At 36.6% G+C, this 18,736-nt stretch overlaps 1 protein-coding gene across 2 annotated transcripts in view; it reads left to right on the forward strand.

The window, feature by feature from the left end:
• Gabrg2 (gamma-aminobutyric acid type A receptor subunit gamma2) overlaps positions 1 to 4,157 on the forward strand; it is a 91,520-nt gene extending 87,363 nt beyond the window's left edge. Inside the window, exons 9-10 of one of the 2 annotated variants that reach the window (XM_021175702.3) lie at positions 362 to 385; positions 1,760 to 4,157. In XM_021175702.3, coding sequence (XP_021031361.1) covers positions 362 to 385; positions 1,760 to 2,035 — 300 coding nt within the window. In that variant the 3' untranslated portion in view covers positions 2,036 to 4,157. The remainder of the gene's footprint in view (positions 1 to 361; positions 386 to 1,759) is intronic. The other variant, XM_021175703.3, reaches the window with a different exon arrangement.
• Positions 4,158 to 18,736: the final 14,579 nt, after the last annotated feature.

The raw sequence follows: 18,736 nt of genomic DNA on the forward strand, positions 1-18,736 counted from the left end.
TGGGGTCCTCTTAAACATAATCACACAATTCACACTATTTTTCTACAGGCAAGTATTCAGTAGGAGGCATCCTCCTCGCAACTGACATCATTGGCTTTCATAGTCCAGTACTTGTGGGGTCATTTGTAAAAGATTGAATTACCAATCCCAACAATTTCGCTTTGTAACTTTAGCTATGCAAAGTATGGCAGAGTTAGAGTCCACCTTCTGTGTTTATGCTTTCAGTTCATTTTACTTACTGTGTTTTCAAAATGTATTTTTAATTTGTCTTATTTTGTTTCTCTTTCTCTTTTTTTCTTTTCCTATTTTTTCTTATTTAAAAAAAAATATGCAATTCTCTTTTCTGTCTACAAATCCAAAGCTTCTTCGGATGTTTTCCTTCAAGGTATACTGTTTTTGGAATGGAAATTTCACTGCATGCGACTGCTGAATTAACTATTAATGCTTCCCATGGTGCTTTATTGTTTTAATGAGTGAATATTTAAATAATCTACTAGTTTCTGGTACACTTAAGGTGAAGGACACTACACATACCTCAAGAGGTGATTCAGTAACTAGACATAATTTGCATCTGTTTTGGTTCTACCTTCAGCTCAAAACCACAAGGCCAATAGTGAGCATATATAACAAGTCTTCTATAAACCCCAAGTCCAAGACTCATAATATATATTTAATAAAATTCATTTCACCTGTTATAATTTACATATATTTTATACATATACATGTGCATATTCATATATATAAATACTGTTAAAGCTAAAGTTTAACTCTGTAAAGACTAACTAAAATGAGATTTAAAACTTGTTTTATGAACTTAATCTCTATATACCTGAGAACTTTATATTAATAAAACTGCATTTATCAGACTGTAGGTTAAACTCCCTTTCCTTTCCTGCCAGGGTAATTGCTAGGCCTGTTGGCTCTGTAAAATATTTAAACAAAATTTTTGTTCTCTCTTATAACTGATTTAGAAACTACAATTTATATCCAGATATTTTAAAAGCTACCAAAATATAAGCTTTGAGTTTTGCTTTAATTTTATTATTGGTCATGCATTGAACCTTAGATTACCTTGTCATTAACTGCAGTTCATTTTGCTAAGAAAAACTAAAAGTAATGACTTCTTTTTGGTAATTATCAATCTCATTCAATATATATAAACACTGATAGTTTTAAGTTAGTGAATGCTAGACAAACTGCATACTTTTGATACATAAATTAAATTTTTGTTGCATAAAATCAACAATCTTCTTTATTTCTCCATGAGTACTAGCATTTGCTACTAAAATTGTTCAGTATAGTTGTTCAGTATGATGGGACCTATTTGCCTCTAAGTTAGCATGACATGCAATTTGATTTGAAAATCAATGCATTTTTATTTCTCTATTTTACTCACTTGCAGCATCATTAACTAGCTTCATGTAACCGGCTTAACATTTAATAATTACTAGAATGAGATTCCATGTAGTTTGATTTAAATCTTTATACTTTGATTTCTTTTGGTGGTCAATAGTCTTGCTGTAGCTATTAGCTTGATGACATTATTTCCAGCTGCACTGCTTAAGCGCAAAGTCTGAAACCTGCAACCGTGCTATCTTTCTGAGTTCAATTTTACCATCGTTAGATCACGATGTCATAAGCAATTTTCTGAATACTCATTTTCAGATTCATCATCTCATTGATGACATTGTGGAAAGACTGTGTTATATAGCTCCAGTGTAACTAACTTTGCTCTCTCTCCTTACCTACCCTGTCTCAGGCCCCTACCATTGATATTCGTCCCAGATCAGCAACCATTCAAATGAACAATGCCACACACCTTCAAGAGAGGGATGAAGAATATGGCTATGAGTGTTTGGATGGCAAGGACTGTGCCAGTTTCTTCTGCTGTTTTGAAGATTGCCGAACAGGAGCCTGGAGACATGGAAGGATACATATTCGCATTGCCAAAATGGACTCCTATGCTCGGATCTTCTTCCCTACCGCCTTTTGCTTGTTCAATCTTGTTTACTGGGTCTCCTATCTTTATCTGTAAAGAGGTATGGGTTTTATTGATAGAGGTGTTATTCGCTGAATGTTATGGAGAGAAAATGTACTTTCTAAGTCCAACAATATAATCCCCAATGTGGTCACTGAATGTGTTTCTCTGTCTCAACCTAGTAATACATATAATGTCATACTATCCATGCCCAATCCGTGGTTATTGTAATTTGAATTTCAGCGTGCACTGTCCTTCAAACCTGCAAGGCAAAGTAAAGTTAGGACAAGAGCTGTTACACTGAGCAAGATACCTTTGAGCAACAGCAATGAAAACAGTGGAAGCTGGGAGGGTTTAAAGTGGCATTATCAGTCTTTGACTCATATATAGTTTAGTACAAAAGGTATAAAACTGTGTACTATGTTCACTTGGGATCAAGTTGTGGTAAACTGGAAAAAATTAGAATACCTCCCTATCTGTGAAGAATCACAATAGAAAAGCCTAGATTAGAACTCTATTATACCTTTATTCCAAGGTAGAAAGCAAATTTCCTTCATATTATATGTACAGTGATGTAAATATTTCAGTAATGTAGAATGCTTCAGGTTTAATGCATGCATCTCTTTAGAGCCAAAATAAATGAACTCATGTTATCATCATATAGCATTGTCTTTTTTTTATTTCTTTGGGCTATAAAATAATATATTAATATAATTATAAAAATTTGGGCTTGAAATTGAAGGGGGTTCACAACCTTCTCCCTCATGCATGAAAATTCAGGTTTTAAAATTATGTTTGTCTTGTATGACATTAAAACACCTTAAGTACAATTTAGGCTGATTGACATTTGACAGCTCTAAATATGCCCAACTTTATCACTAGAATATAAAGTAACTGTATGTGCTTGCTAATGTTTTACCTTACTTTGAAGATGTGCGTTCTCAACAGAACTTGCTCTCTATTTCAATATCTGCTTCTAGTGACTGTGAACACCTTGTAGGCAGAGTCCTTGTCATTTCTTCTTTTACTTCTCAACATCTTGCACTGTGCCTGGCAGATAGTCAGTGCTCAATAAATATGGCTGGGAGCAATGCATACTCTTGCAGTCTGGTGAATAACTTCTTCTGACCCAGAACAAGTGGTTCATTTTTTTTTTCACATTACTGTTGACATGTGATGCTTCTGTATCTGTAGAAATAACCAGAGAATCTAAAGAACTGTAGCTTATATGTTCATCTTCAAAAATTTGTTTTAGGCAAAGTGTATTTATTTTAAAACTAATATCTATTTCCTATACCGAAGTAGCAATTGTTGAATTAAGCATAGAGTTCTTGATTATCCCATTTTTTTTTTAAAAAAGAATTAATTATATCTGTTAAAAATTCTGCTTCTGAACCTATGAAAGTATGAGCAATATTCATACCTGACTGGTATACAGTATGCTTGGAAACAATGTACTGAAGGTTAAATTAAAAACAGGAACAATATTAAGTGACTTGCATGGAGGACATAGAGCCTCTGACTGTGGGCTCATTTTGCCCATAGTATTTAAATGGCGTGATTGGCTGACTTCAGTCATGATGAGTTGGACCTTAATGTGACTATTCTGAATTCTTGTTTTTCTAAAAAATGACCCTATGGTCAGTTCTTCTTTAAGAAAAATATTGATTCAAATCAATGTTAAATCATAAAGTAACACTATAGATAGTAGGAAGACAGTTAAAGAAAGCCTCTGTTAATAGAAACCACACGAAGTCGTTATAATTCATCTGGACGAATCTTGAAAACATTCAGCTGCTGGTTTTACAAACCTTTATTATGCCAGTGCTTTAGTGTCTAACCTCAAACAGATGTAAATAAGTGATTAATTTCTCATTTTAAAATGTCAAAATAGTCAATGTTGACTCTTTGGGAGAGTTGCTGGCAAATTTAATTTGTGAGAAACAAGGTATTATTGTCAACTTGAAATGTGTTTTGCAATTGGGACATGGAAATAAAAATTAAAGCTAGCATTCCAACATGTGTATAACACTGACAATATGGATAAATATATATATATTATACATCATCCCTGTCTTAATCATCAGCTGCTCCCTGTCTATGTATTTGCAAACCTTTTCACACACAAAAAAAAATGCCTAGCATATGGACTTTTACAATAAAAAATGCTGCATTCTAATCTATGGTGGCACCTCAGTTGTCTGGTTGGAATATTTTCTCTTTCTCTCTCAAGTGTGATTTGTTTCCAATTTCATTTCCATAAACACCCTGAGATTTACTGGTGAACTCTGTTTCCAGCATTGAACAAGTGATTCTCTTTGCTAGAGAATCAAATGAATAAATGAGATAAGCATTTGTGGATAGAATGAATAAGGAAGACACAAGAATTAACGACATTGAGGAGGCCCCATATTGATCCAGTACAGGACATTTAATGCAAACATCTATTGACTCTGTTCTCGAAGTTGGAATTAAAGTATCACTGGAATGCTGCTTGACAAGGCAACATTTAGATGCCTCTATTGGATAAGCTACGAATTAGATAGTATAATATCATCCCAGTCAATGATACCTAACAGGTGGTCAAACATTTTCTCTCACTTCTATTGTACCCATCTACTTCAGTTCCTTCCAACCAAATCAGCCTCCTTATAGAAGAAAAATATATCTTTCTTAAGATGATGTTATGTAATATCATTTTCTTTTTTTAAGAAGTGATGGTGAAAGAGATTTTGTCTCAAACAAGGTGAAAAGTGAGGGTGGACATGATAAAGCACCCCTACCCCATACACACACACACACACACACACACACACACAGAGAGAGAGAGAGAGAGAGAGAGAGAGAGAGAGAGAGAGAAAGAGACAGAGAGACAGAGACAGAGATAGAGAGAGATGCATACACACATAGATATAGGTAATAGATCAATAGATAGATAGATAGATAATAGATAGATAGATTGATAGATGATAGATAGATAATAGATAGATAGATAGATAGATAGATAGATAGATAGATAGATAGATAGATAGATAGATAGATAGATAGATAAAAGCAGACAGAGACACATACAGAGTGTCAGAGATAGGGAGTAGAGGGATGGTAGGAGGAAGAGAGAGAGATGAAATATAGGTTGAAAATTGAGATCTGTTAAAAATTTTTCTTATAAATCAAAAAATTACCTCTAGGTCCAGATAACCTCTCAACAAATCACATTTGCAAACTTTGAAACAGAGAGACCCAATGATCCCCGATTCAATGACAGTGTCCTATTTTCTCAGAGGTCTTTGAAATTCTCCTGAGAATAAAATAATGAAACCAGATACTGACAATCTGTTCTAACTCCCCCTGCATGTCATTGTCTTACCCTGCTGTGTCTACCTGAATCTGATTTAAACTTCTGTTTTTCACCTTCTGATCAGGTCAGGATAGTTTGCACCAGTGCCTTATCTTCAGCTAAGGGCATATTCTTGTGTAAAGCCCACATTCCTCTTTCATCTCAATGTTATCCTGACTAGTAGCATTAAACTCTGTGATGAAGGTCAAATTAAATTAACCAAATGGTGTTGTCTGTGGGGATTATGTAGGGGGAAAAAAGTGCTGCTTCTATGCTCTGTCAAAATGGATTTTTGTCAAAGGTGTAGAAGGTAGGTGAATGACCTCCACCACGGGGACTGCAGTATTTTCAGTGAACTACAGAAGGTCACATGGCTTGCTCTTTCCCTCTTGTCTCATAGGTTTTTTTTTTTTTTAATTTGGAAGTAAAATTCTGGTGTACATTATCTTTCTGTAAATCCATTAAGATCCTTTATGCTTGAAGATTCCTTTTCTAATACTTTCCTTGACTTTATTTATTACAAAAATACTGCACTTTTATAGTACTGACATTTTCCGTTTCTTTTATTCTCCATCATATATGATAACTACTTACCAGTTAATATTTCTTCTACTTCTTTCAGAATTCTCACTTAAGGACAAAGGGACCTGAAGTTATTTTTTTTTAAAAATTCCAGACCTAGATCTAGCTTTGTCTCTAAGGTGTGGGACATGAGATGCCTGCCTGAAGGTCCTCATAGCTATTTTCTGCAGAATATTTCCTTCTATTATTTCTGCAGGACAATGGTGCTGTGTGTTAGAGTCAGAAGTGGCTGGCCTTTATGAGTCCCTCTATGACTACAGAGAATAGGACAATTACATAATCAATTTTAAGTTTCTTTTGAAATACTTTGGGTTATAAAAATGGAGAGTCAGAGACTCTTGTCTCATATTTCATGTATACAAAGGCTGGCTCTGATATAACATATTAGATCAGTTTCTTTATTTGTAATACTATCTCCCTGTATAGTCCCAAATTGCTGTGAACTTTTGGTCCTATAGTTTTAGTGTTTGAAGCTCTAGAGTTACAGACATGTGGCTCCACACCATTTCAGTGTTGGAGAATTCTTGTGTGATTCAGTTTCCTCATCTCCAAAAAAACTTTAGAGACAATATTGGCACTGATCATATATTTTCACTATACAAATAATTGAAACAATGCTATGAAATGAATCAATTTTACTTACCCCCCTCAGCAAAAAATGAAATTATAAACAAACAAACAATAAAAACAACTGAGTGTTAGAACCACATTTATGTTATTCAGTAGCTATCATCTACAGGAATGCTGTTTTAGCATTAAAATGAGAACGAAAACAAGCATTAGTACATCAATAGCATAAGAATTTGCCAAAATACTCTTCTCAATGAGATTAGTTTCATATAGTTGAATGAGGGCATTAGACCCCTTTTCTTTCCAATGGTCTTTTGTTCTATGTCTCCTTTGACATTTATTAGAGCAGATATTATTGGTTTCAATTGAACTTCTGTATATATTAAACTATATTATCTTTACATAGCCACATTGGGCCATTTATTATTTTGCATTGCAACTTCTCTCAAACTAATTCTCAAGAGACTTTTCCATTTGTGAATATTCTACTAGATCTAGAATATTTTTACGGCTTTACTAACATGCAGTAAAGTATTTTCTTCTATTTTGTCCACTATTTGGTATGATTTAGAATGACCTAATCCTAATGTTTACTTCATCAAAGTAGTGAACATTCACCCAGCCATCCTAGTAAACAAAATTTAAATGAATAATGCTTTAACAAGAATATGGCACGCATAATTCAGCCTTCATTTGCATCCTAAATCAGGGTGTTTATATTTATGTCTATCTTCTGCTACATAAATTTTCCTCATATTTTCTCTGAACCTTGTATGTATTATGGTTCTGAGATGAAGTCTTTTATCAAAGTAATTTTGATTAAGCATCTATAAAGTAAATTCAGCAGAAAGCTTTCAGTGAATACAGAAGCTCAAGCTTCATGCTAGGCACTGTGAGGTCAGAAAGAGAACAGTTGAAGGCATGCATTGCCTTGAAACATCAAGAATATGACAGAAAGAATAAATGAAAACACAAATAACTCTAACAGGGCTACATACAATATTCATTATAGATGAAAACATTATTCTACCTGCTAGGAAATCCAGGAAAGCATTTTTTTTTCTCCAAAGCTCTGCCAAATGTAAGACTTTCTCATTGATTTAGGAACCTCCTTTTTGATTACTAATAAGGAGTAATAGAAATTTTCAAAATTTGAAGAAGTATCACAAATTCACTACCCACCCTTAAGAACACACCTTCTCTCTTGTCCCCATGTGTTTAAACACATAGGTGAATTAGACAGGTAGGTAAATTGATTGATAAAAATCACAAACACAGCTCTGGAAATTTATAAGTATAGGGGTAGATATTGTGCATATTTATATTTTAGTACAATTTTTCATGCATGTATGACTTTAAATAACACACATTTTTTGTCTTTCTGTTGTTATTGTTCAGTTATATAATGGGAAATTTGGCATATGTATTTTTCTGTTGTTATAATTAAATAATGCTACAAGAAACACATTTGTTAGGCATTATGTGTGCCTCACATAGATTTTATCTCATAAAATGCACCTATTACACGTGCTTTATTGAATAAAAGGTAGGATCATTTATTAATTAACAAACTAACTTAAAATAGATAGTATGCTTCAATGGATATTTATGAAAGAAAATTAATGAAGGTATTACTTAACAATCTAAAGTCCACCAATAAAGGAGAGGTATACTATTATGGGTTCACCTGTGGAAAGTCATATTACCTATATTGACTTCCTCATATTATTGTTTCAAATTACCTAAACTTAGTGACATATCCCAGTTCAAGTACTCATGTCTGAACTTTGGCAGTCTCCTTGGCTAATGAGGAGGTAAGTATACAGGGATTCATTTGTTCTGGAAGCTTCCCTTCCTTTCTCCAGGAACTAAAGTCCTTTGCTATTCAATTCCTAGTGTTACTCTTTTGAAGTCACAGAAAATTATGTCACGGAAATGTTGCCTTTGTTTTATCCCTAGGTCTGACATCATGATTCCCACTTACAAGAATGCGTGTAATTATATCAGGCTATATTGACAGCCTAGAATAATCTCCTCTTCCCCAAGTTCTTACCAATGCTTAAAAACAGGATTTTCAGAACAGATAGTATAATCTTTACCATTTTTAGAGAATAAAATATTGATGCTTCTTAGGGTTTATTCTTCTGCCTACCATAACATCTTAGTCGGACATGTTCACTGGCCAGTGAGATGGCTCAGGGGTTAAAGTCTCCTGCTGTAAAACTTTACAACCTGAGTTCAAATCCCAAGACCCACTTGATGGAAGGATACAACTCAATTCTATAAGTTGTCATATGACATCATGTTTTTCCTGCTATGCACACACACATGCATATGCATGTATACAGACACATATGCAAACACACAAACAAATTAATAATAATGAATAAGCGTTAAAGCTTAAATAAAAGAGAATGGAGCCCTAAAGGGAATTTACAAAGAGCAGAAGCTGCCTGTCAGGAGCATTAGCTCTAATAAAGACAGCCATTTCTAATTATTGCTCAGTCAGGAGAGTCTGGGTTCTCAGAGGGCTAAGTCTCAGCCTCCTCACTGACTCATGGTGAGCAGACTTACAGACAGTGGATCTATAGAAGCAAAATGTATATCACCCTGAAAACCTCTCTGAAACTTACCATCTGTGATATGAAAAGCGAGAATTTCCATTTGCCGTCTCCAGATGTTATACGTGTTGGAAGAAAATGAGGAATTTGACCTTTTCAATTACACTTGTTATTGTGTCAACAAGATGTCCTTTTAAAAGGCTTGCATTGGTATATTGTCTTCAAAATTCTACAAGAAAGTAAGTAAAAGGGGTTGCCAAAAATCTCAGAGTAATACAAACCTGAAAGTTTGCAACAGAAAGGTGGGCAAGGGGGAGGCCTTACATGATGCATAATAAATCTCTAAAGTTAAATAAAATGATGGAGCTCTTCAGTTAATAGTAGTGGATGCAAAACAGCAAACCTTATATGCCCCAGTCCAGGGGAACGCCAGGGCCAAGAAGTGGGAATGGGTGGGTAGGGGAGCAGGGCATGGGGAGGGTATAGGGAACATTCGGGATAGCATTTGAAATGTATATAAAGAAAATATCTAATAAAAAAAAGAAAGAAAGAAATTGGTGCTTGTCCATGGGACGGGTCTCAGGTTGGACTGGTTATTGGTTGGCCATTCCCTCAGTCTCTGATCTCTTCCCCCATGTCTGCATTACTTGTAGACAGGATAAATTTTGAGTTGAAAGTTTTGTGGGTAGGTTGGTGTCTCTATTGCTCCCCTAGGCTTCTTGTCTGGCTATAGGAGGTTGCCTCTTTAGATCCCCTATCCCAGTAAGTCATAGGTAAGATCATACCCATTGATGCTTAGGCACTTCTCTTGTCCAAGGCCATGTCTCATCCTGGAGATGGCCCCAACCTCCTCACACCAGTCAGTTGCAGATTTACATTCATTTTCATAGACATCTAGCCATCTCTCCTGTCCTTCCCTAAACCTGATCCTGAATCTTCCATTCTCCTCTCTGTACCCACTCCCTCCCAGACCCCTCCCTCTATCTGCCTTTTATGCTTGCAGACAGACAGTAGCATGTTGTCCTCCGAGAGGCTCTGTTCAGCAGCTGACTCAGATAGTGACACCCACAGCTAAAGAGTGGATGGAGCTTGGGATTCTTATGAAAGAATAGGAGGAAGGATTGTGGGTCCCGATGAGGATAGAAACTCCACAGGAAGAACAAAAGAGTCGAGTCAACTAACCTGGAGCTCTCAGAGTCTGAACCACCAACTCAAAATTATATGCAGCTGGACCTAGGCTTCCCCCATCATATGTCGAAGATGTGAAGCTTGACCTTCATGTGGGTCCTGAAGAACTGAAACAGGGGCTATTCCAAAGGCTGTTGATTGTATGTGGGATATGTTCTATTAGTTGGGATGCCTTGTCTGGCTTCAGTGAGACAGGAAGTGCCTAATCTTGCAGAGGGGGAGGATTGTGGATTGTGAGAGGGGTGAACTGGAGCAGGATGTATATATATATATATTTCCAAATATATATATATTTGAAAAAAAGAGTACTGGATGGTTTTCCAGTACCTTCCTGGATTGGATTCCAAGCACCCTAATGGCAGCTCAAAACTATCTGTAACACCAGTTCCAGGGTATGTAACACCCTCTTCTAGTCTTACTGGGTACCAAGCACATGATACACAGACATACATGCAGGGAAATTTTATATACATATATATACATATATATGTGTATATATCACATATGTATGTATCATATATGTGTATCATATCTATACATCTATATATGACAAAAATAAAGAATCCTTTAAGAAAAAACATTATGTTAGACTATTAGAGACACATGATTTATTTTTGAAAAAGTTTCCAAATGGTTTTGTAAAGGTCAAGTAAATGTCTTTATCCAACTGTTTTCCACCAGTTAATGTGGGTTAATAGTCGCAGCACTCTACCTAGTCCCCACAGCAGGGGTGCCAAGTCAGTCAGGCGTTTGCAGGCCAAGACAGCACTGAGCTGTTTTAGCCAAGAGAGGACCTTTTCAGCCAACCCTTCTCCTCTGTTATCACAAGGCTTAAAAAAGACAGAGCTCTGAGTCATTGGAGACTCAAGAGCACAATTCTATATGGGTTCAAAGCTAAAAATAACAAAAGCAAAGTCCTATTTTTACAAATGCAATGACTACAAAGACAATTACATTTTAATTGGCACAAGCTAAGCCAAAGTGACAACAGCTGAGCCATTTGAAGTGAAAGGTTTGTTCTGTGTCTTTCTTTAATATTTCCAGTGTGAAGGTGGCTGAATAAATGTAAGCCATGTAGAATATATAGAGCATATATAAGGAATGAGTCTTTCTTATGAAGCTACAAGCTTCTTAACAGTAAGGCTGCAGAGTCCACCTGTCAATCTTCATTGCTTACAAACAGTACTTAATGCCCAAATATATATTCATATACATGTATCATCAAAACGTTCTAAGGCTAATACTCACAAAACTTCCTCAAGAGGATGCAAAAATAATATTGTTTTTAAAGAATCAAAGCCAAGAAGAAATACATTCAAGCATCTATCCAGCCTTGCCAACTGGGTTGACCCAAAGAAAGACACCCAAGCACCTGCTGCAGGTACCACTAAGATGGACAAATATATGAGTCTTTGATGCCTCTTTGTTAGTCAAAGCCTTGTCACAATGATATAATATATAAAGACACTGTTGGCAGCTATATTTGTCACGACTGGCTCAGCTACACAGGTGCCTTGGTGTGAGACAGACATAAATGAATGCAGTAAGAACCCTTGCTAATTTTGGGGGGTTGGGGTGTTGCTGAGCTGTCCTCAGAATATCTATATTTACACATTGCTTTCCTGCAGTACTGAGTACCTTGGAGACTCAGGCTGTGTTTGTAGATGTCGGCCTGCATACACAGACAGAAGCCTAGTACAACTGCCCTCTTAGAGGGTACACCCAACAGACTACCAAACAGATGCAAAGACCCACAGACAAAAGTTAGACTGAGTTCAGGAAGTCTGGTGGAAGAGGTGGGGAAAAGGTTGAGGAACCTGGAGGGGTTAGGGACTCCACAAGAAGACCAATAAAGTCAACTAACCTGGACCTTTGGAGGCTCTCAAAGATTGCACCACCAACCAAAGAGCATACAAGGGCCATACATAGCCATCCCACAGTTATTTAGCAGATGTGCAACTTGGTCTTCATGTGGGTCCCCAAACAACTGGAGCAAGGGCTTACCCTGACTCATTCCTGCCTTTGGATCCTGTTCCCTTACCTGGGCTGTCTTGTCTGGCCTCAATGGGAAAGGCTATATCTATTTTGAGTTACCAGGGTGGGTTGGTACCCTGGAAGGGAACTCTGCCTTCTCAGAGGTGAAAGGAGGTGGGGGCGTAAGGACATGGGGGCAGGGCCATGTGAGGGGGGGTGCTGTGACCTGATGTAAAGTGAATAAATAAATAAATTGAAAACAACAACCAAACAAAAAGACCAAAACAAGTATCAAAATTGTATAAAGTTAAAATAAGAAATCAACAACAGTATTAGCTATAAACCATAACAAAGTTTCAGAAGACACATTAAATTTTTATTCATCAATTATCTATTCATGTTAACCAACAGACTCAATTTGTTTTGGGGATAAACACATATATAAAACCTGTTTCCTTAAGTGAGATGTTTCAAGACGAACCAGTCCAAGAACAGTAAAATCCACAACTATTATTCTATTAAAGATAGACGCTGTTTATAACTGTGCTAATTGATTCCTTTTAAACTTCCTGAAAACCAATTTTGAGAAGTTTTTGTTTAGTGGTTTAGTGTGTGTGTGTGTGTGTGTGTGTGTGTGTGTGTGCCTGTGTGTGTGTCCCCATACTCATAACAGCCAGAAGAAAATAAATGGATGATAATGTTCCTGATGTTAGTGTGCTATAGGCATACTTCAGAGTATAATTTTGACTCGTATACATACTTTACTCAAGATGTATGAAGGAAGCCATTTTAGGTCTTCAGAGTGATCGAAACTAAGTGCAAAGCCATGGCTAAGAGGAAGCAGAGAGCTGGAGATGAATAACTAGCATGGATATGAGAAGTAATTAACAGAATCCAACTGCATTTTTTCATATTTGAACTTTCAGATGGACCTTCACATTGCAACTTCTAACCATTTCAAAACCTCTCTTCATCGTTGTCCACTGAATAAAAAGTATTTCCTATAATCTCTCAAATGTTGTGCCATTTGTAGTAGCTCATAGCTTGTGTTCAGTAAAGGTCTGTTTTAGTAGTCATGGTGAAGACAGAAAAAAAAAAAAGGTATGTACAAAGAAAGATGCATCTCTGAATTTTAGTATTTACATTCCTAGTACAATTAACCTTCTGAAATTGAATGTTTTGTGTTTTACTATATTACTATATTTGGTTCCTCCATTTTTAACCTTAACAAATTTTCCTCGTAGAACTGTGCTTTGATATACTTTAGTTAAAAGCCCGTTAAAGAAGAGCTATGTCAATCAATATATAATATATATGTAAATGATAATATGAGTGACATATTAGATTGTCATAAAATTAATCTTTATTCAAAAGATACATTTAAGAAAAATAATTCATGAGAACTAGGAATATATATATATATATATAAAATAAACACTGGTAAAACGTCAGCATCTTCAACAAATAGTGCTAGGTGGCAAACAGATGGCCTCATGTAGAAGAATGCTATTATCTCCATGTTCAAAACTCAACTCCAAATGGATCAAGAACCTTAACAAATGGGACCTCATGAAACTGAAAAAGTTCCGTATAGTAAAGGGCATTGTAATTTAGACAAAGGAGAAGGATACAAAATGGTAAAATATCTTTACCAATTATATCCAAAGAAGGCTAGTTCTCTCTCTCTCTCTCTCTCTCTCTCTCTCTCTCTCTCTCTCTCTCTCTCTCTCTCTCTCTCTCTCTCCCCCTCTCTCTCTTCCATTGCTGGTGAGAGTATAAACTTACACAGCTACTGTGGAAATAGTGTGGCATTTCCTCAGGCATCTGAGAATAGATTTACTTCAAGATCCAACCATGTCACTCTTTTCAAATGAAGATATGTAATTATTTAATGTTAGCTAATCATATATCCATTGTAACAAACTTTTTAAAAATGACAGACATTTTCAGACATTTTAAATTCTGTGGAAGAATACCAGGACTAATATTCTGTCCATGTGTTAGGGTTTGGGTTTCTATTCTGTTGGAGCACCATGATGAAAACTTGGGGAGGAAAGGGCTTATTAGGTTTACACTTCCACATCAAACTTAATTATCAAAGAGGTCAGAATAGGAAGTTAAGCAGGGTGAAAACCTGGAGGCAGAAAGTGATGCAGAGGCAGGGAGGAGTGTGGCTTGTTAGCTTGTCACATGGCTTGCTCAGCCTGCTTTCTCATGGAACCCAGAACCACAAACAAAGGTATGGTCCCAATCACAATAGGCTAGGACCTCCCGTATCAATCATTGATTGAAAAAAATTTGCCTTACAGCAGATCTTACGGTGATATTTTGTTAGTTGGGTTTCCCTACTTCCAGGTGACTTTAACTTGTGTCAAGCTAACATAAAATTTTTCAACAGAAAATGATGCAACTAGACTTTAAAAAAAATGTTGCATACTGTTAAGAGTAACATATTCTAATATACAGATTCCACAACAGTTCTATAAGTAAGTATGTTGCTGGATATGGCATTGTTAACATAGAGCAAAATGTCAAGCCACAAGAAATGTTATATCTTATATTTTGAAATTTTTTGTTTGTTTTAGATTTTTTTGCTTGTTTCTTTTTGCTTTGTTTGTTTGGTTGGTTTTGGAGACAGGGTTTCTCTGTGTAGCCCAGGGTGTCCTAGATCTCACTCTGTAGACCAGGCTGACCTTGAGATACACATACTCTGCCTTCCAAGTACTGTGATTAAAGACAAATGGCACCACTGCCCAACTCTGTCTTAAAACTTTTATTTACTTTTGTGTGGGTATTTATGTAAATTATGCCACTTTTGTGTTGGCGCTCATGGAGACATATTCATGAATATATTTTTATGCATATCTCAAAAATATAAATTTATTAAATATGTATGTATATTTATTTATTTTATCATACAAAAGGCATGAGGCATACTATAGAAGATCTTATCAGACACTGGGGTTTACATATATGTGTTACTATGATTAGTATAATTTAATTATAATTATAAGTTAATTTTATCTTTAAACAAGTGGTATGGAACTAGAATAAAAATTCCTGATTAAAAATATTTAGATAGTATGAAAATGATCAATATAGAAATATATAATTTTGAGAAGTGAAAATTCTACCAAAATATAAGAACTATATATTAGATCTTATATAAATTCATCAAAGCAAAAAATTAAATTTTCTGTTTTGATTTTGACAATTGTTTCAAAAATTCAAAGTTGTATGCATTCACTTTCTGCTGATGTTTGAATGTCAGCTAGCTGATGTTTGTCTTGCCCCAGGAGGCTGTCTCATTTTATATGACATTTTAAGAAAGTATTTGGAGGCTTTACTTATCCTACACCTTAGCTTCTATTTTTAGTTCCCTTTCTGTTAAAAAATTATATACAGAAATAATTCTTGGAAATATAGAGGGTAGTGGCCCTGAGACTCGTGTTGTCTTTTCATTTATGCCATTGATGGAGTCCAGGTAACAACAGTCAATCTGTACTCCACTACCCCACAGTGTGATTTTAGATGTTCTGAAGTGATAGCCCTCCCTGCACCCATCTCTATTGTCTTGACCCTCTTGCCATTACTCATGGCCACTAGGCTGTAAATGCTGAAGAAAGTAGGCTCTAAAAGTCCTCTTCATTAAGGTGGGCTGGAGAAGAACAATTAAATCAACAACAACAACAACAACAAAAATGGGAGCCAACAAAGCCATATGTTTGAGAAGACACTTTGAATTGAGAATGAGGAAAAAGTGAGAGACAGGAAGAGAGAAAGAAAAGAGTGTCTCAATGAGAGGAAAGGCCTTTGGTCTTGCCAAGATCATATGTCCCAGTCAGGGAAACACCAGGGCCAGGAAGAAGGAGTGGGTGGGTTGGGGAACAGGGTGTGGGGGAGGGTATAGGGAACTTTGGGTATAGCATTTGAAATGTAAATGAAGAAAATATCTAATAAAAAAAAGTGTGTGTGTGTCTACACTGTATCTAACACCAGCTCCCTTAGTTACTGGTTGAAAGCAGGTCAGCTGTGGAGTTGAATAGCTATTCACTTATTTAGTAAAAGGGTTTGAATACTTCTATAGGCAAAGACTAGCACAAGAATACCATTGCTAACACAACAGAAGTCCATCTCTCTCTGCTGTGTATGTGTGTATACCTCTCTCTCCGTCTCTGTCTTCATCTCTATCCTCTGTCCTCCGTCCTCCATCCTCTGTCCTCCCTCATCCCTCTCCCTTCCTCTCTTCCTCTTTCTCTCTTTGTGTCAGTGTATATGTTATAAATATGTATTGAAATCTCACAGCATCTATAAACCTTTAAGGTATTCTGATTTATTCAGTGATGCCTTTACTAAAATAGTCATTTGAAACATCTGAAGTATCAGGTGCCAGAAATAATGCTTGATGGTGAGAAAAATAATGAAAAACAAACAAACAAACAAAATTTTGATTTCTTTTTTCTTTTCTTTAAATTGTCACTTATTTGGTAAAAGGTTTTGAAAATACTTATAAAGACAAAGACCAGCACAGCAAACAAGCCATGGATACATACAGGACTCCATATGTATCCATATGTTATGTACCCTAAGCTAAATGTCTCCAGGACTTAACAGTTATTTACCTCCACAGTTAACCTGATTCCAACCAATAGCCAAAGGGAGGTGTTGTTAGGTACAGGAAGCTGTTCAAACAGGTTCTTTTGTAAATGTTAACCTTTCCTAAGCTGGGGTGACTCAGAGACATAGATTTTATAGATACTCCCTCCCATCATGCCCCAATATACTAACTAAGCTTCATATACCAGTGGTGCCAATACATCCAAACAGTTCTTTAAGAATGATGTCTCCTATCTGTCTCTATGTTCTTGCTATTACTTCCTGTAGTCACATTCAAAACCACATGCATTAAACCCTTCCCTTGGATTTTCATTCTGAGAAACTAAGCTAAAAAAAAAAAAAAGTTATCTACCTTTGAAGGGCTACAAACTGGGCATAAAATCAACCAAGAAAGCTTCCAGTGGATTCTATGATCAAGATAATGCCCACTTCTCTTGAACAAAAGAAGCAGAACCTCATTGGGGAGAGAGGACCACAGAAGGTCCTCTGAGCCAAATTGTGAAAGATGATATTAAGTATTGGAAGAGAATAAAATTGTTAGGCAGAAGAAAATTACCCCCTTAAAAAAAATCTTTAAGAAACATGCAGCATGACTGAGGACCTTAAGTGTCCTGTCTTTGGAGCTTGAAATGAAGTAGAATCCTTTTGATAGATGCATCCAGGAATTTAAGCATATGCTTCCTCATGAGTGACCTTGCATGCCCTGCTAAGGAGTAGGATTTTTATCCTGAAGGCGGTGGAATGATATTGACAGGTTTTAAATAAACCAAAAAGTGACATGATCATATTTGACTTCTGAAACTCACAGAGATGGAATTGTGAAAAATGGATTGGAGAAGCCATGACCTAAGACAGGGACATCAGTTAAAGAAAGAGCTATAGGCAGTTAGGAGAGATACTGTGGTGAACATTAGTGGTGGAGTGAAAGTATCAAATTCTTGAGGCATTTTGTCCTGTGTGCTGTTGTCTGGATCCTTCGTTCTTTTTCTTTTTTTTTTAAGATTTATTTATTTATTTATTATATGTAAGTACACTGTAGCTGTCCTCAGACACTCAAGAAGAGGGAGTCAGATCTTGTTACAGATGGTTGTGAGCCACCATGTGGTTGCTGGGATTTGAACTCCTGACCTTAGGAAGAGCAGTCGGGTGCTCTTACCCACTGAGCCATCTCACCAGCCCTTGGTTCTTTTTCTTGCATGCCAGTCTTCCTCTGAAGAGGGAACAGAGAGGGAGTGAATCTAGGGGTGAAGGCAGGCACAGGGAGCTAGAAGGAGTGGAAGGAGGGGAAACTGTGGTGATGAAAAAGAATCTATTTTCTTTTCTCTCTCTCTCTCTCTCTCTCTCTCTCTCTCTCTCTCTCTCTCTCTCTCTCTCTCTGTGTGTGTACTTTTTTTTTCATTTTTTTAATTAGGTATTTTCCTCAATTGCATTTCCAATGCTATCCAAAAAGTCCCCAATACACTCCCTCCCCCAGTCCCCCCCACCTACCCACCCCCACCCCTTGGCCCTGGCATTCCCCTGTACTGGGGCATATAAAGTTGGCAAGTCCAATGGGCCTCTCTTTCCAGTGATGGCCGACTAGGCCATCTTTTGATACAAATGCAGCTAGAGTCAAGAGCTCTGGGGTACTGGTTAGTTCATAATAATGTTCCACCTATGGGGTTGCAGTTCCCTTTGGCTCCTTGGGTACTTTCTCTAGCTCTTCCACTGGGGGCCCTGTGATACATCCAATAGCTGACTGTGAGCATCCACTTCTGTGTTTGATAGGCCCCGGCATTGTCTCACAAGAGACAGCTATATCTGGGTCCTTTCAGCAAAATCTTGCTAGTGTATGCAATGGTGTTAGCGTTTAGAAGCTGATTATGGGATGGATCCCTCGATATGGCAGTCTTTAGATGGTCCATCCTTTCTTCACAGCTCCAAACTTTA

This window comes from Mus caroli, unplaced genomic scaffold (genome assembly GCF_978045245.1).
Source record: "Mus caroli unplaced genomic scaffold, Mus_caroli_1 scaffold_13, whole genome shotgun sequence".
Classification (NCBI taxonomy): domain Eukaryota; kingdom Metazoa; phylum Chordata; class Mammalia; order Rodentia; family Muridae; genus Mus; species Mus caroli.